This window comes from Sinocyclocheilus grahami, unplaced genomic scaffold, assembly GCF_001515645.1.
Source record: "Sinocyclocheilus grahami isolate Dianchi unplaced genomic scaffold, SAMN03320097.WGS_v1.1 scaffold992.1, whole genome shotgun sequence".
Lineage (NCBI taxonomy): Eukaryota > Metazoa > Chordata > Actinopteri > Cypriniformes > Cyprinidae > Sinocyclocheilus > Sinocyclocheilus grahami.
In genome coordinates, this window is record NW_015506171.1 from 213,913 (window position 1) to 233,049 (window position 19,137).

The 19,137-nt window shown below is 32.6% G+C and overlaps 1 protein-coding gene across 1 annotated transcript in view; it reads left to right on the forward strand.

Annotated features, from left to right (window-relative positions):
* Positions 1-19,137, forward strand: part of LOC107565305 (cyclin-dependent kinase 14-like) — a 198,096-nt gene that overhangs the window by 41,297 nt on the left and 137,662 nt on the right. The window contains exons 2-5 of the mRNA XM_016250526.1: positions 8,039-8,288; positions 9,704-9,752; positions 14,002-14,081; positions 18,499-18,593. Coding sequence (XP_016106012.1) covers positions 8,054-8,288; positions 9,704-9,752; positions 14,002-14,081; positions 18,499-18,593 — 459 coding nt within the window. The 5' untranslated portion in view covers positions 8,039-8,053. The remainder of the gene's footprint in view (positions 1-8,038; positions 8,289-9,703; positions 9,753-14,001; positions 14,082-18,498; positions 18,594-19,137) is intronic.

Consider the following 19,137-nt stretch of genomic DNA (forward strand, 5'->3'; position numbering starts at 1 on the left):
CTATCTATCTATCTATCTATCTATCTATCTATCTATCTATCTATCTATCTATCTATCTATCTATCCATCCATCCATCCATCTATTCTATCGTTCTGTTTGTTTATCTATCATTTTATATATTTACACTTCTATGTATTTATCCTTTTATTCATCATTTTATCTATTTATCTCTCCATCTATTCATCTATCAATTTAACCTTCTATCCATTGTTTTATCTATCTATTTATCATTCTGTATCCATTTATCATTATATCTACCATATTGTTCTGTCTGTCTCCATCTATTCTATCGTTCTGTTTGTTTATCTATCATTTTATATATTTACACTTCTATGTATTTATCCTTTTATTCATCATTTTATCTATTTATCTCTCCATCTATTCATCTATCAATTTAACCTTCTATCCATTGTTTTGTCTATCTATTTATCATTCTGTATCCATTTATCATTATATCTACCATATTGTTCTGTCTGTCTACCTATCATTATATTGATCTGTCTATCTTTATGTTTATCTATATGTTGTTCAATCTATCTGTTTGTCATTCTGTCTGTCGTTCTGTCTTTCAATCTGTCCGGTCAAGGTTTTGTTCAGCATTTATAGTCTTGACAAACTGTGCTTTTCTAGTTAAAAATGACTTATATAAACTGCATTGCGTTTCACTTAAATTAAAATCTGCATTTCCGTTCTAGATCCTGTTTGGTACCTCAATTCAAATTCAGGACAAGAAAAGAAAAAAGTGCACAAAGTTTTAATCACGCCAGTGTCTCCATTTGTTAGGTGTTTTATGTAAATCTGGTCATTAGCCAACTGCTGTTGACAGTTGCTTTGCTTTCCCGAGCAAACGTCTGCTGCAGTTATCAAGCTGTAATTCAGAAATGATTAGCCAAGCCTCGAGGCTGTCTTAACTCACTCAAGCGCTTCTTGAGCACTCAGTGGGAACTTGACCATTATAATCCACTCAAAGGCTTGGGTTACACCTCCATTACAGAGTGCGGCTCTCAGCGTTGTAATGCAGCTTAGTTTGGTGAATGCCAGTCAGACAGCGGCGCGAGCAGAAGAGGATCATGGGAGCGGTGGTGCACTGAGCGTCTGCCAGCACTGTAGCGGCGGGTTTGAGTCCAGCTCAGCGTCCTCGTCCTTTCAGCTATCAGACAAGAGTCTCCTGCAGAACAGATGCAGTCATTTCATTCAGCAGATACACTGCGTCTGTCTGTCTGTCTGTCTGTCTGTCTGTCGTTATATCACTATCTATCCTTCTGTCTATCAGTTCTATTGTTTTATCTGGCTGTCATTCTATCGTTGTTCTATTATTTCGCCTATCTAGCATTCTGTCTGTCTATGGTTCTATCTATCCATCTATCTATCGGTCTGTCTGTCTGTCTCTCTGTCTATATCATTCTATCTATCTATCTATCTATCTATCTATCTATCTATCTATCTATCTATCTATCTATCTATCTATCTATCTATCATCTGACTATCGGTTTGAGTCCAGCTCAGCGTCCTCGTCCTTTCAGCTATCAGACAAGAGTCTCCTGCAGAACAGATGCAGTCATTTCATTCAGCAGATACACTGCGTCTGTCTGTCTGTCTGTCTGTCTGTTTGTCGTTATATCACTATCTATCCTTCTGTCTATCAGTTCTATTGTTTTATCTGGCTGTCATTCTATCGTTCTATTATTTCGCCTATCTAGCATTCTGTCTGTCTATGGTTCTATCTATCCATCTATCTATCGGTCTGTCTGTCTGTCTCTCTGTCTATATCATTCTATCTATCTATCTATCTATCTATCTATCTATCTATCTATCTATCTATCTATCTATCTATCTATCTATCTATCTTATCATCTGACTATCTATCTATCTGTCTGTCTGTCTGTCTATATCTATCTATCTATCTATCTGTCTCTCTGTCTGTCTGTCTGTCTGTCTGGGTCTGTCTGTCTATCTGTCTGTCTGTCTGTCTGCCTCTCTATCTATCATTCTATCTGTCATTCTCTAGAATTATGTGCTAGAAATATGTGAATTTCTTAACCACAGAAATGAAGATGAACCACATTTCAGCACCTAAAAGGTTAAATATGGAGGGAAAGCCGATGATTTTCAGTGCGATCGGTGTGGTGTTTCAGAAAGCAGGTATTAGTTCTGATAATCAGCCTGTAACTGATGCGATCAGTTCATCCGCAGTGAAAACAGGCACGTTCTCCAGTGAGACGAGTTCGAGCGAAGGCCGGTGTTGAGTCCTGATCCAATCAGCATTAACAGCAGGCCAGCGCTGCCAGGAACTCGGCCAATTTTGTCATTAATACAGTACAACCCTTTGTCTTTGTCCTTTTCCGTCCAGTCTCTGTAAAACTGATGTTTAGCACTCCCTTTAATCACAGCAGTTCACAGTCAAGGACACCAAACCCAGTGACATTGCTAAGTTCAGGATTTTTAATCAGTATACACTTGAATTGCCAGGAAAAGCTGGAGTTTTCATTCATGTTTCATAATTCTGTAGCTGTATTCTACAAACTAGTGAGCATCGCTGACATCATTAACAAAATCGAATTTGCTGTTAGCATGTTTCACATAAATGTTGTGAAAATTGTCAATTTTTTTTATTTTATTTAACTTTCCTTGCATGCATATACTTTATGCATATAATTGAACTATAGCTTACTATGTTGTGAAATGCAGCTCACGGTGTTCTGGAAGCGTCTCTGTCAGTCTCTCATGCGTGTTTTTGTGTGACGGCAGGTGTTTCATTCCCTGAAGTCGAGATTATAGTTTCATTCAGAAGAGGTCTGGATCAGTAACTGAACAGACTTTAGTCAGAGTAGATGTGTTTGATTTGACAGTAAGACTGCAGTCGGTTCAGTTTCAAATATTGATGATTTATCTCTTCTGCTTTCCAAGGCTGCATTTGTTTGATCAAAAATACAGTAAAAATTGTGAAATATTATTGTAATTTAAAATAGCTGTTTTCTATGTGAATATCTGTTAAAGTGTAATTTATTTCTGAGATCAAAGCTGTATTTTCAGCATCATTCCTCCAGTCTTCAGTGTCACATGATCTTCAGAAATCAGTATAATATGCTGAGAAACATTCCTGATTATTATTAATGTTGAAAACAGTTGTGCTGCACAATATTTTTGTGGAAACCGTCATACATTTAATTTTTTTGAGGATTCACAAATGAACAGAAAGTTCAAAAGAACAGCATTTATTTGAAATATAAATATTTTGGAACATTATAAATGTCTTGAATAAAAGTATTAATTTCTTTATGGGCCTCAAATGTTTGAACAGTAGTGTATTGCAAACAATAAATTACATGCACACCACGTTTACATATTACCTACTGTTCTTTTTTTGTGAAATAATCCTTCAACCTGTGAAAAACTAGTGTTTTTTTGTCACATAACTTCATTGCATGTTAAGTGATCATCTCAGAAGTCTTGGTTTTCCTAGAAATGGCTCAGTCGTCTGTAATTCTCTGATGTTGTTGAGAGATTCATTCATTTTGAAGAGATCAGAGCTGGAAGCCCTTCAGATTTTTCTCTCTCGCTGCACATTATATGATCAGAAACACAGAGATGTAATGCTTTAGCGACGTCACCCAGCCCTTAACTCCAGCATTATCATTATCAGGCTTCCTATCTGCATGGCTTGTTTGGCTTGGATTTCCTCTTTACTGGGCTTTCTGTAATCAGGGAGGGTTTTCCCAGTGGATTCTTAAATACGAAGGATTGTTTCTCAGCTGTAGATGTTTTAGTCTTTTATTTTAGGGGTTATGTATATATATATATTTTTTTTTTTCTAAATATGAAGCATGTGGTCTGCAGTGGCCCCAAATAATCAAAAGTTACTTGTTTGTTTGTTTTTCCAATTTTTAGTTATTTATTTTTCTAATTTCTATTTTATTTGTTTGTTTGTTTTTCCATGTTTGTTATTTATTTTTCTAATTTTTATTTTAATTATTGATATTTATTTATTCATTTTTATTTTTTATTTTTCCTATTATTTTTTATAATTTTATAATTTATAATTATTTTATTTAATGTTTTTGTATTTCAATTTTTTCTTTATAATACTATTCTTATTCTTGCCTATGTTTATGCACTTACATATTTATTGATTCTTATTTTGTTCATTCTTATGTATTTAACATTTTTGTATTTATTTATTATTTTTCTAATTTTGATTATTTGTTCATTATGTATTTGTGTGTGTGTGTGTATATATATATATATATATATATATATATATATATATATATATATATATATATACATACATATAATTTATATAACTTGTTTATTCTTATTTACCCTTTTTATTTCATTTAAATGGATCTTTATCTATCTATTTATTTTATCTTATTTTCTGTTTGTGAACTGTTTGTGTGTCTTTCTGTACAGTATTCAGAGGCTTTTATTCTGTGCCGCACGTGACTGAGATCCTCAGACGTGTTTGTCTCCTCGTGTCGGCGGTTCTTTATGCATCATGAATGCCGTCTGGAGCGCATCCCACCCGTTCTAGACGCTCTTCGCAGCTGAGTTTGCTTTCAGAGCGGCTCCTGATGCGTTGAGACGAGAGAGTGTCGTGTCAGATACTGATGTCAGCTGTTTAAAGTGTTGACAGTTTCCATTAAGAGCTCTGAATCCCACATACTGTACAGTCAGGCTTGAAGATCAGCAGTAAATCAGGCCGCTTCATAGTAAACAGTCAGGTGCTCTGCTTCTCATCTGGAATAAAAGCACTTCATTAGTGTTGTTTGATATGGAGAAATCACAGACTGGTTAGTTCATGTGTGTCAGTCTGGTAATAGACACGGAAATAAGAACTGGCTAAAATATCCAGATGTAATGAGATGCATTGTGAGCTGCTCTAATGAAGGTTTGTGGATTAAAGGCTCTGGAGTCAGAGCTGATGATGCTTTCTCTTTGGATTATTTGCTCATGAGAGCTTGAGGAAACTGATGGTACTTTAATGTTGTAATATCTGGATTAGTTTACCGGCTCGGTTGCATTAGTTTGCTGGCTAATTGCCGGCATGAAAAGTTTTCAAAATTCACTTTTAATTACACAGTGGTAGTATCTTAGTATGCCAGAATCCTAGGGCCTGTTAGTAATTAGATTGTACACTTTCTAATGTAAGTGTGAGTGGTGCTTACTTGCTGCAGTGATGCTGAGGCGTTGTTAAGTTATTGCTTTGTGTCAGCTTCTGTTCTCTAGATATGATGTGGTTTCCTCCTTCAGTGTCTCTTGAGTCTCCTGTTTTGTTAGTTAGTTAATTTATTTTTATTTTTTATAAAAAACAATTTTTTTTATTATTTAGTTTATATTTTTAGTTATAGTTAATTTATTTTATTCTATTTCTAATTTGTTTTTAAATTTTTATTGTATTTTATTTTCCTAATTTTTATTTATCCAATTTTTATTTATTATATTTTAACATTTTATTTATTTATCAGACAGCAGACAGTCAAATATCATCATCTGTGAATCCTGAAAAAATAAAATGTATCACGGTTTCCACAAAAATATTGATGTTTTCAACATAATAATACTCAGAAATGTTTCTAATAATCAGCATATTATACTGATTTCTGAAGATCATGTGACACTGAAGACTGGAGGAATGATGCTGAAAATACAGCTGCGCATCACAGAAATACATTACAGTTTAACAGATACTCACATAGAAAACAGCTGTTTTAAATTGTAATAATATTTCATAATTTTTACTGTATTTTTGATAAAATAAATGCTTCGTTCAGAAACATTAAAAATCATAATTATATATATATTGTATCTGTATGTATAAGTGTGTATGTTTGTTGCGTTTTCAGAAGGCTTGGCTGAATCATTTGTTTAGCTCAATTCTTCCCACAAAAGTTGTTTGAGAGTTGATGTATTTTAGTCTGAACTGTTTGAGTCTCTGCGGATCTCGCACTGAAGTGTGTTTGGTGAAACTCGGCCCGTGTAAGTGAACCGCGGGTGATGGTTAGAGACGTTCACGGGATGCTCCTCTTGAATGTTTAATGGCAGACCGCTGACATGATGGTGCTCTGGGCCTTTTGTGCTGCTCACAGGCCGGCGGCGATGGAGTGGCCGGTAGGTTCACACGCTTTAGATTAATGCTCGTGAGTGTGAGTGTGTGAGTGTGTGAGTGTGTGTGTGTGTGAGTGAGTGTGTGTGTGAGTGTGTGAGTGTGAGTGTGTGTGTGAGTGTGCGTGTGGGAGTGTGGGAGTGAGTGTGTGTGTGTGAGTGTGAGTGTGTGAGTGTGTGAGGTGTGTGAGTGTGTGAGTGTGTGAGTGCGTGAGTGCGTGAGTGCGTGAGTGTGTGAGTGTGTGAGCGTGTGTGCGAGTGTGCGAGTGTGCGAGTGTGCGAGTGTGCGAGTGTGCGAGTGTGAGTGTGTGAGTGTGTGAGTGTGTGTGTGTGTGTGTGTGCGCGTGCGCGTGTGAGTGTGAGTGAGTGTGTGTGTGTGCGAGTGTGTGTGCGCGTGCGAGTGCGAGTGTGTGCGTGAGTGTGTGCGTATGCGTGTGAGTGTGTGTGTGTGTGCGTGAGTGTGTGTGCGTGAGTGTGTGTGTGCGAGTGTGTGTGCGCGTGCGAGTGCGAGTGTGTGCGCGTATGCGTGTGAGTGTGTGTGTGAGTGTGAGTGTGAGTGCATTTGTGTGAGTGTACGTGTGAGTGTGTGTGTGTGCGTGCGTGCACGCGCGCGTGTGTGTGTGTGTGTGTGTCACATTTTATTTGTTTGTTTTTTCCTTCAAGGACAAGCATGTCGACAGCATTTGATGATTTGACCATAATAAAAGAATCCAATTCATCAAACCAGACATGTGTGTATGAGTGTGTATGTGTGTGTGTGTGTGTGTGATGGAAATGTACTGTAACGCAGCAGCTGAATCGATGTCTGAACTGAGATGAAAGTCCGAACCTCGCAGGGGTCTGAACCGCACCAAACCTCTGAAGAAAACCAGCAGCACTGTACGCCTATGGATAGCAAACCAGACATGTGTGTATGAGTGTGTATGTGTGTGTGTGTGTGATGGAAATGTACTGTAACGCAGCAGCTGAATCGATGTCTGAACTGAGATGAAAGTCCGAACCTCGCAGGGGTCTGAACCGCACCAAACCTCTGAAGAAAACCAGCAGCACTGTCTTTTGGATTTGTGAACGTGGACGTGACTTTAACAATCAGAGCTCAACTTTCACACGTCTTTTCACTGCAGACAAGGATTTTTATCTCGTTTTTGCGTTAAAAAAAAGGCAAAGATGCTTAAAAGGAGATTTACTTCAAGGAAAACCATGCATGATGATTGTTCTTACCACACTGCCACACTTTATTTAGAATTTTGTTGTAATATTTCAAAATAATTCTTTTTTTAATTTAACTTTTTAATGATTGGTTTCAAAATGTTCTATTTGTTGTTGTTTTTTAAGTTTACAATTATTTATTTTAATTGTACATTTTTAATGATTTTATTAATTTTCAGCAATTTTTTAAATTTTTTAAATATTTATTTTAAATTTACATTATGATTTTAGTAGGTTTTAGCAAGTGTTCATTTAATTTTAAAATATTTTCATTTTTAACGATTTTATTCAAGTATTTTATTTAGATTTATTTGTATAATTTAAAATAATTAATTTTTAATTTGAATTTTTAAAGATTGTAATGATTTAGATTTTTTATTGTACAATTGTTTATTTAATAATACTATTTTAATAATTTTTGTCAAGTATTTTATTTAGATTTGTGATTTGAATGTGACAACTTGCGCCGCCGTTTCACTGCAAATTTCACTGCATTTTGTTGTTTTTATTTAAATTTTATTTTTGCATTTTAAAAATGAATAGATGCTTAAAATGAGATTTACTTCAAGCTAAATTGTGCATAAAAATTGCAAGGAAAAATAAACGGAACTCTAAAAAGAAAGTCATCTTTTCCGACACAGTCTTGCATCTGAAGTAAATGCATCTTGTTTTAAGCACATTCCTGGTGGAAAGCCACAGTGCTGATGACGTTCTTCTCCTCAGATATGTGTCACCAAGATGTCCACTCGCAGCTGCCAGGGATCGGACTCGCTCATCAGGCCCCTGGACACTATCCCTGAGGACCGGAAGGTGCGTGTGCAGCGGACGCAGAGCGGCTTCGACCCCTTCGAGAAGCCGGCTGGTCAGGTGAAGCGCGTGCACTCAGAGAACAACGCCTGCATCAACGCCAAGAGCTCGTCCTCCGGCAAAGAGTCGCCCAAACTCCGCCGTCACTCCAGCCCCAGCTCCGTGAGTGAACGCTCGTTAAATATCATTATAAAGCGGAGCGTTCCGGTGCTTGGCTCTGATTGGCTGAGCCGCGTTCGAAGCTGTTGTAAATGACGCTACAAAGTAACACACCTTTGTTTACGTTTGTGTGTTGCTCGGCAACCACTTTGTAGCAACCACAACTGTTTCTGAGGCGCTACATTGTTTGGTGGAAGAATACTGTGTTTATTAATATCATTACTCTTTATTTGCTCTGTTTTATTTTGTGAAACCTTACTACGTATATGGAGTAACCGTTTTATAAAAGCAATAACCCCCGAGAAGCCGTGGTTTACAGTGAATTTATAACAGCTAAGGGGGTTTAACTCCGCTTCACGTTGTACTTAACAACCCCCTAGCTAAAATATTAAGTTGTTAATATATCAATAATTTATCAACACTTTCACGCTTCTCTGATGTTGGTTAATAGTCGTATTACATACAGGTATACAACTACAATATCTCAAATATCTTTTTAAAAAGTGTTTAATTTTTACTTTGTTTTTATTTATTCAGAAATGTATTTATTTATTCGGATTGTACATTAAGGTTTTATACGTTTTAGTAAGTGTTTTATTTAGATTTTTTAATCTTATTTTTAATAATTATTTGTTTTATTAATTTTTGTACTTTTTTATTTTGAATTCTTATTTTAAATGGGTTCATTTTAATTTTTTTTTTCAATTTTAATAAGTGTTTTTAGATTTTTACAAATTATTTGTTTTAATTTTACTTTTAAATTATTCATTTTTAGTAAGTTTTTATTTTTACTTTTTTTAATTTCTATTTGATTTCACTTTTATTAGTTTTAGTAAGTTTTTTTAATTGATTTATTTCAATTTTACTTTGTTTTAATTTTTAGCATTTTTTGTTTTTAAATATTTATTTTACTTTTAATTTTTTGTGAGTTTATTTTTTAATTGTTTTTCATTTTACTGTATGATTTTATTCATTTTCAGTAATAGTTTTATTTTGCATTAAAAAAATATTTATTTTAATTGTAACTTTTTAATGATTTTATAATTTTTTAGTACGTTTATTTATTTAAAAATTATTTGTCTTCATTTTTTTACATTAATTATTTTATTAATGAGCTATTTTCGTAGACCCCACTTTGTTGAACCTTACATACAGCATTTTGTACAATTACTATATTTATTTCAATTTAATTTAAAAAGAGACTAGATGCTTTCTAAAGTATGTAACTCCGAAATCAAGACACGTTTGACCTGAGAGAGAAAAATGAAGGATGCTGATTCACAGCAATGAAAAATGGATGAGCGTCAGGCCAGATAGAAGGATTGGAGAGAGAGAGCCTGACCTCTTTCCCATCACACCCTTCTCCTTATCCTCCCACAGACCTTCTTACTTAGAAAATCCACTCAAACCTGTTCTCCACAGGGCCCCTGCGCTCCCGACGCCTCGAGCAGGATAATAAAGGCGTGCTGAGGTGATATTTAGAGACTGCTGGTGTCTGGTGTTGGGTTTGCGGTTACAGCTGCATCGGAGCGAGCGCTTATCCGGGAAGAGTCCGCTAATCTTTCACACCGATCGCTGCGGAGGATCAGGCTACAAACCTGATTACTGAAGAAACGCCAGCATCACTGCCGCTGCGCATTTGCTCTTCAGCCCTTCATGAAGACCTTTGAGTTGCATTTTACTGTACATATTACTCTGAGAAAAAGTAAACTAAATGAAACACTTACTAAAAACAAATAAAATCAAATGTATATATAAATACACACACATACAGTATATATTTAGAAAATATTTACATGTCTGTATTTATATTCATATAATTTATATTATAAATAAATGTATTTAATATAAAAACATAACATATTTTTCTGAAATATATACATGCATGTGTACATATATATATGTTATGTAAACAAAAACTTTTATTTTGCATGCGATTAATCGTTTGACAGCACTAATAAATATATAACATAAAAGATTTTGAAATAAAAAATCAAAATACAAAAATGTAAATGAATAGTCATTTAAGGCACTTTTAAAATAAACTTTTTATTTTAATTTTTTAAATAAATTAAATACATTTTATTTTTTAAATAAAAAAAATAAGGCAAGCGAAATCTCTTAACATTTTTAAAACTAATTTCTTTAGGGTAGTTTTTATTTGAATTTTTATATTAATTATATATGATTTAATTTTTAAGTGTTTTGAATGCATGTTTCCTTTTTTTGCTTATTTTATAATCTTTATATGGTGTATTTTGATGCTTTATTTGTTTATGTAAAGCTCTTTGAGATGTAACATTTGAAGGCGCTATAAAAAATAAAGATTATTATTATTATTAATGTAAAATATTAATATGATTATATAATTAATAATTTAATAATAATTAATGCATTTAGCAGACGCTTTTATCCAAAGCGACTTACAGTGCATTCAGGCTATACATTTTTTACCAGTATGTGTGTTAATTTATTAATTGTATTATTTGTATTTAATTTTATTTTTAAATTATTTTTAAAATGTGAATTATTTTTATTACTCTTATAAAGCGAAAACAAGCGTTCACTTTTGATCTAAGAACATGTCTCTCTTACTGTAGGTGATCTCACAGTCTGAAGCTTCTGTAATAGGAAATGAACATGCTGTCATGAATAATTAAGAGCAGCATCTTCTCATTGGATGAAGACACGCATTCTCATGAATAATTATGAGACACAGATGAGTCACCAGTGTAATACAGGTGTTAGAAAAAAACGGCACAAAAATGAACCAGAAGAATAAAATTCCTCTTCAAATTAAAATTAGTGTCTTATATGATGTATGTATGTTAAAATGTAAAAGTAAAAATTGTGAAATATTATTTCAATGTAAAACAGCTGTTTTCTATGTGAATATCTGTTAAACTGTAATATTGTGACCCATACAGTGTATTGTTGGCTATTGCTACAAATATCCCCCAGCGACTTAACACTGCTTTTGTGCTGCAGGGTCACAATTTAGAAAAAAAGTAATTTCATATTGGCCCTATTATTGTTCACATTTTAATGAATTATTTTAAATGTAATTATTATTTTTTTAAATATTAAAAGTTTTATGAATTCAATTGATTAGATATGCTTTTTGATTATTACAGTTTAATTAAACCGTTAAACCAGAAGCCAGAAATATCATCGAAACAGAAAACACAGAGTTTGGGAGAAAGTCAAACAGATTTCATATGGCTGTATATGAGAGGCGAAATTATCCGTTGTGTCTCTTTATGACAGTTTTATGAGAGGCACTGATGAAAAACAGAGGCGGAGCAAAACTACAGAGAAATGGTTTTGTGGCTTTAAATAAAACGTATTTTATTTGTGCTTGATTTGTGCCTAGTTCGCAATCAGTGAATGCCACACATTCATGCCTAACGATCGCTTACCATTGACAATGTTTACATTATGGTTTTATATTAGAATATGCATATCTCATGTCTCTCGCCTTTTTGAATGAGCAGCTGAAGTAGTAAAGCATAGACATTGCAAATTAAGATTCCCTGTGTATTTCAGGCTGGTTTATGATTAAAAATCCAGTATTATACATGTTTTGTTATTATTAATTCTTTGGTTCCCATATTTCTCTCATCTTTTTGAACGACCTGCTGGAAGTAGTATAGTGCAAACATTTCAAAATAAGAGTCACAATGTATCTCCGACATGATTGAAAGTGATTAAAAGTCCTTCATTATGCATACAATCTGCCCCATCACGGGAAAGAAAGACTAAGAACATTATTTAACATTCACTATGTTGATTTGTTTTAATATCGGCACAATAATCTTTTATATGCCTTTCTTTAAACACATTATCATACAGCAAAATGCAGTATCAATCTCTACTTCATGTGAATTGAAATATGAAAAACATGCAGTAAACCAATTTCAATACCTATGTAAATATTAAATAAAACTTGAAGTGAGTATTTAAACTTGCAGTTACTCTTTTGCAGTTGAATGTGCTGCAGTCTCTTTAATTACTCAAAATAATCTGATACCTCATTTAGTTTGAGATTGTGTGGGTTTGTTTTGTAACTGCATGCGGTGTTAATTTTATTTGTGCCTGCTGTGTTTCTTTGACTCGTTTAGTAACGGGACTGTAAGCAAAGACGGCGGCAGATAATTATTATGATGTGAAATCTTATATATTCTTCATATTGCTGTAATAAAACCAGAGCCTGAGAAAATCTGGAAAATAAAATTCCAGCCAGCGTGAAATGAATAGTGCGTTATTGTCAGTGTTTTTCATAGTAATGATGGTGTTTGTGTGTAAGTTCATTATGACCTGCGCGTTCAGATTCACTTCACTGCCTCCAAATTGCATTTCATCGACTTAAAGTGACAGTAAATCACTCCTGACCCGGTTTATTGTCTTCAGACTCGCTCCTGGTCTCAATGAGCACAAACCATCAGTGCTTTTTATACAAAAACACAAAACAGTTTCTCTGTAGTGTTGCTCCACCTCTGAAACCACTTTCCTTTTCTTATTACATCATCAATCCCTCCTATCAAACAATATTCTTTGGATAATAGTCAATCGGATAAAATCATATTGCATATATGCTTTTCTTAAAATTCTGGGTTTTCTGTTTCTATTTCTGGATTCGGTTTTATTGGTTTAATTAAATTAGATTAAAAAAAAGCATGTCAATCAATTTAATTCATAAAACCTTTCAAATCAAATTTTTTTATAATTATTCAAATGTCAAATAATGAATAATAATTTATTGCAACACATTTATATACATACAGTATATTTCATTGTATTGTTTTTATTAAATTTTTTCCAAAATTCTGTTATTTGTTTTAATTGTTCTAAATTCTGTTTTATCATTTAATACAATTTTAACTATTTAATCTTTTAAAATAAAACAAAATGCTAATTAAATCATTCCTTTACAGCAAATGATTGCATTGTTAAATCAAATATAATTATTATAATTAATAAATATAAATAATTAAATAAATTAGATAGGTAGATACATTTTATTTATTTATTTAAGATAGTTTCCTTTTCTGCCAAATGCACACAAATGTCACGAGCTGCTACTGTGAGGAGCACGGAGCGAGGAACGAGGAGATGTGGAGTAGACTTCAATAAATAGACTTTAATAAACATCCAACGGAAGTAGGAACACACACGTAGCGGGGAAAGATGAACATTGAATACCGGACGAACTCAGAAAGCACAGACAGGACCTTAAATACATGGAGTAATTGACAACACACACCTGGAACAAATGAAACAATTAACATAGGAAAACTGGGTCGTGGAGCACGTGGAGAGGGAAAAACACACAGAATGAGTCCAGGGGCGTGACAACAAGTCTATTAAAACATTTATAAAATAGTTTGAATACACGTAAATAAATAAAAAAATTAATTCAGTGTAAAACAGTATATTATTATAATATAATATATATTACAATTAAATATATAAATAATATTATGTATATTTTGGATCACTGAATATACGGTTTCACGCAGCAGTATTATTTATTTATTTATTTGTTTGTTTGTGTTAAAGCGGCTTGCATTGGATTTCAAAGTATACATTTTTTTTTTTGTATTGTACATTTTTATTGCCCGTGATCTCAGAGTTTGATTTACAGGAATGTTTATACAGTGCACTCTATTTTTTATGTAATACAGATGAATATCAAACCGGTTGATGTTGTGTGTTTTTAGGGTAAATGGGAAGCTGGTTGCATTGAAAGTGATTCGTCTGCAGGAGGAAGAGGGAACGCCGTTCACAGCGATTAGAGAAGGTGAGCGATCTCTCCATCACTTGCCAGTAGGGCTGGGCGATATGGCAAAACATTATTAAAATTATTTCAGAGCGTTTGACCGATTCTCGATTTTTAACTAGTCAACTTGAAAATGTATTTTCAACATGATTCAAGATACTTTTTCTTTATTAACCATCGAGTTAAAGAAAATTCTATTTCAAGTGCACCACACATGAAGTTGTCAACATTATGTAAATGTTAAACAAATCTCTTGTTAAATATCTTTGCAGAAAAAGATGCATTTAAATCCAAAATGACTGAAGGTATAACACCAGTAGACTATTATTAACTATAAATGTTCTGTAAAAACAATGAACAGCAGCTTTCAGCCGGTCATCATGATGCAAACATGAAATATCAGACATACAGCAGTAGTTACAGGTTTTTATTATTTTATTTTATTTTCTGTATAAACATGGACGGGCTTGAATGTTAGGCTCGCGTCTCTTGCAGCATCTCATGCATGAAACGGCATTCTAAAAACACTGTGCTCAAGTTAAAAGAAGTTCATTCCCATCTTCTTTCATGTTTTTCCTATTCCACTGCGTCACGTCTTTATTAATACAAAAGCGCATTCTGTGTGAATGGCGTCTAACGATATATTCTACTTACAATCCTTCACAGAGCGGTTAATCACGTGCGCCGACATGCGGTTGGATCGTTCTTTTCTCTTTACTGTTATCACTGGCATATTGCCAAAGTGTCTAATTCTTACATTTGGTAATATTTCTATTCAAAATCGTGATTCTTTGATTTCTAAAAAAATTATTTAATCGTGGCAAAACATTAAATTCACCGTAAAAAAAAATCTGTAAATTATACGTTCTTTTTCACTTCCAAAAACGGTATACTACCGTAAAATGACATGTAATGTCCAATACAGTTTTGTAGTAGGGGAACTTACCGTTAACCATTTAACAGGTTTTTACTGTAGCATTTCTACAGTCTTTTACCGTTAAATTAACGGTCATTTTTTACAGTGTTTGAATTAATCGATAAAATCTGAAAAATCGCCCAGCCCTACTTGCTAGTGTTAATATATGTGTTTCATGTGGCCTTCATATAACAAAGAGAAACTGAAGTTAAAGTCTGGCACCTGAAAGGTGTTTTTCTCTCTCTCTGTTCTGAGCGAAGCGTGTGAGAATCTCTCTGCATTTTAATTGCGCTGCGTGTTTTTGATCTGCGTGATCCGGGCCAATCATCCGGGGCTGCGCGGATCAGAAAAAAGCTTTGAACATTGAACTTATTCAGCAATTACTGGAGATGTTGAGGCCGGCAGAACTTGAGCAGAATGAGAGAGAAACGAGGAATTAACACACTTAGTGAGCTTACTGCACAGGCAGGATTTTAAGGCCTGATTTTGACTAAATCGAAAGCAACATTGCATGCGTTTCTTGTGGAGAATGATTTTCAGTGTGAGAACAGATCGTGAGCAACAAACAAGCGCTGCTCAAAATCAACCTGATCGTGTTCAACTTACAGGCAGAAAAGTGTACAGCAGACTTCATAAATCTGCTCTGTGTGAATAATCGGTCTAAAGAAATAAAAATAAAATAAGTTTCTGAGCTGGGCAAGAAAATGAGAAAAGAGCTGAAGTTAGTCATTGCTCAGCGAGGGATTGACAGTCAGCATGAAGTTCATTTTTTATGTTGTTCATATCTTTATTTTTAATCATTTTATGTGATTTGTGTCTTTTGATCAAATCTATTAATGATACTCACAGATGTTGGCTGTTATTGTTATTGTTATTATTATTATTATTATTATTATTATGTCATCATGTAGTTCTGTCTCTGTTTGACTTTCTATCTTGTTTTTTTCTGAAGCATAAAATGAGAATATCCAAGCTTCGGTTTTTCAAATGCTGCAAGTGTACAGTGATTTATACTGTCAACTATTTTATTTATTTATTTTATTTTAAGTACTTTATTTTAGTTTATTTTATTTTATTGTATTGTTGTATTTTAATTCATACATAAAAATTAACAAATAAATGTCATTATTATTTTATTTTATTCCATTTTCTTGTTTTAATTATTTTATTTCATAATATAATTAAATAAGAATTACTCAAAAAATTAATTAACAAATAAATATAAAAATTATTTATTTATTACTTTATTGCATTTTATTTTACTTCAGTTTATTGTACATTTTTGAATATTTACTTTTTATTTCACTTGCATGTTCTTATTTATTATTATTATTTATAATGTTATTTTTTATTATTGTTTATAATTATAATAATAATTCTAAAAATACAATTATTATTACTTTTTAATTTTTGGTCAGTGAGGGATTGACAGCTGATCAAATCCATGATACTGATACTTGCATAGGTTTTTTATTTATTTATTATTATTAATTTAATTTATTATTATTAAAGAAGAATTATTAACAAGTAAATCCAGATACACAAAATATAAGAGCAATCGTAAACTGTAGAACAGTGTTTAAGAGAAGAAAAATAAATAAAATAAACAAATAACCACAAAATATTTTTTTTTTATTAATTTGCATTAGAGACTTTTTCAAAACTTCCATTCCTGACAAAAATAGATTACACTTTGGTTGGTATGCATTTCGCAAATGTCTGTTTATGACTATAATATTTACCTTGCAAAATGTAAAAGTTAACAACATACTCAATCGTTTTACTTTTGTGTGAATAAATACAAATAACATCTTTTAAAGATAACACGTAATTAACATTTCTTCGCAGAAATAGAAAGGCACTAACATCAGACCAAAATCTAAGAGACAAATCACAATTATAAAACAAATGACACAAGTCTTCCTCGTGTAAAATATAGTGTAAAGTGATTTTATTAATTAGTATTTTCATATATGATGTATATGACAGCAGGATTGACTCGCCCTAGTTTTGCTCGATATGTGAGCTTTCGTTTTGCCCTTGAAAAATGAACTTGAAGTGTTTCGCTCGGTCTTTGTAGTAAATGAAAACGTTCGGAGTGCTTTCTTCTGGATTGAGACGAGATTTCTGTGTTCTGCAGCCATCGCGTTTTGTAATGTGAAGAAAAACACATCTGATCTGAGAAATATGGCAAACACACTCATAAAACATCAATGTAAACGAAGGCTTTGCTGCTGATGATTAGCTTTAATTACAGTGTTCGTGTGTAACTCGTTAGCTGGAATAATAGACAGGAAGCTCAGAGAGCCGCTTCCTGTCCCTGCGGCGATGCTTTCTCCGTTATATATTATATATTACATTCTCTAATATGTGGAGTAATAGTCATTCTGTCCTCAGCAGCATGCTTACTTTTCATTTCCTTTTGATTTTTTTATAAACCTTTGAAGATTCAAAGCCTTAAAAGCTATTTGTTCTTTTATTTATTGCTCTTTTATTTGAAGCTTGACACTTCACACATTTTGTGTTATTAGACTTCAAGGTGCTTCACAGCCACAGTTTCTGTTTCCCTTTTTCTGTGTGGAAAATTGATTTAAAATTATTTAAAATTATTATGAAGCACTTTGGATAATACAAAATATTATATCTTGCTTTCATCTGAAACATAAAAGTAGAAAGTCCACGGTTAATGAAGAATGTCTAGGATTCTGTTTTCCATATAGTGCAAATGCACAGTGATTTATACTATCCAGTATTTTAATTTAATTTAATTTAATTTAATTTAATTTAATTTAATTTAATTTAATTTAATTTAATTTAATTTAATTTAATTTAATTTAATTTAATTTAATTTAATTTAATTTAATTTAATTTAATTTAATTTTATTTAATTTTATTTTATTTTATTTTATTTTATTTTATTTTATTTTATTTTATTTTATTGGGCACATTTATTTTGTTATTTCTCTAAAGTATTTTTTAAATAAAAAATATTTAATACTTTATTGCATTTTATTTTAGTTTATTGTAATTTTATTTTAATATTTATTGTTTAATTAAAATATTTTATTTAATACTTTACTGCATTTTATTTTACTTTAAGTTTATAAAATTTTAGTTGTAGTAAATTTTTTTAAATAAATGTTTTAAAATGTATTTATTATAATAAGAATTGTAACAATAATAATATAATAATAATAATAATAAATAAATAAATAAAAATAAAGTAATAATAAAAGCCTAATAAAAACAATAGTTCTGGTCAAGATTGGGTGCAAGTTCATTATATATATATATATATACATATTAGTTATTTTGGCGGTACATCTAGATACAGGGTACATCTAGGCGTGAAAAGCCTCTTATCAGCAAAACTTCTAGCTTTTTATATATAGAATCCAGGAACAGCTGTCTGACAGATAAATGAACATCTCTGCTGTTTCAGATGTTAAAATGCACAACTCCAGTTCTTAATACGAGTCATTGGTGTGTTAATGAAGCGTTTGTGTTTGTGTTTGTGTGCAGCGTCTCTGCTGAAAGGCCTGAAACACGCCAACATCGTGCTGCTCCACGACATCATTCACACCAAGGAAACCCTGACGCTGGTCTTCGAGTACGTGGTGAGTATCACAACGTCTCCTTTAGAAATAGTGTTTAATCCCTGTTATTTTCTGTAACTCCACTCCTGTTGTGTTTGAGATGCTTTTATATGAGCTTTACTCAGCATTCCTCCAGCCTGAGGTTTTCCTCATGCTTTGAAGCTTCAGTCCTGCTTCTCGAACCGCTCGTTCTCCACACAGAGCTCCGCAGGCGACAGAGCTGCCAGTTAAAGCACAGGATACGAGTTCTGTCATCGTTTACTCAGCCTCATGCCGTTCTGGCCCTGCCTGATTTTCCTAATGGCTTTCTTCTGTCAAGCACAAATACACATATGTTACTTTTAGGTTCTTATTTATTATTATTTAGAATTGTTTGTTTATTTTTTTATTATCTATCATTTATTTATTTATTATAATTATAAATATAATAATAACCCTAACAATATAATAATAGTAATGCAAGTGAACAGTGATTTATACTGTCCAATATTTAATTAAATTGTATTTTATTTTATCTTGGGCACATTGTTATATTATATTATATTATATTATATTATATTATATT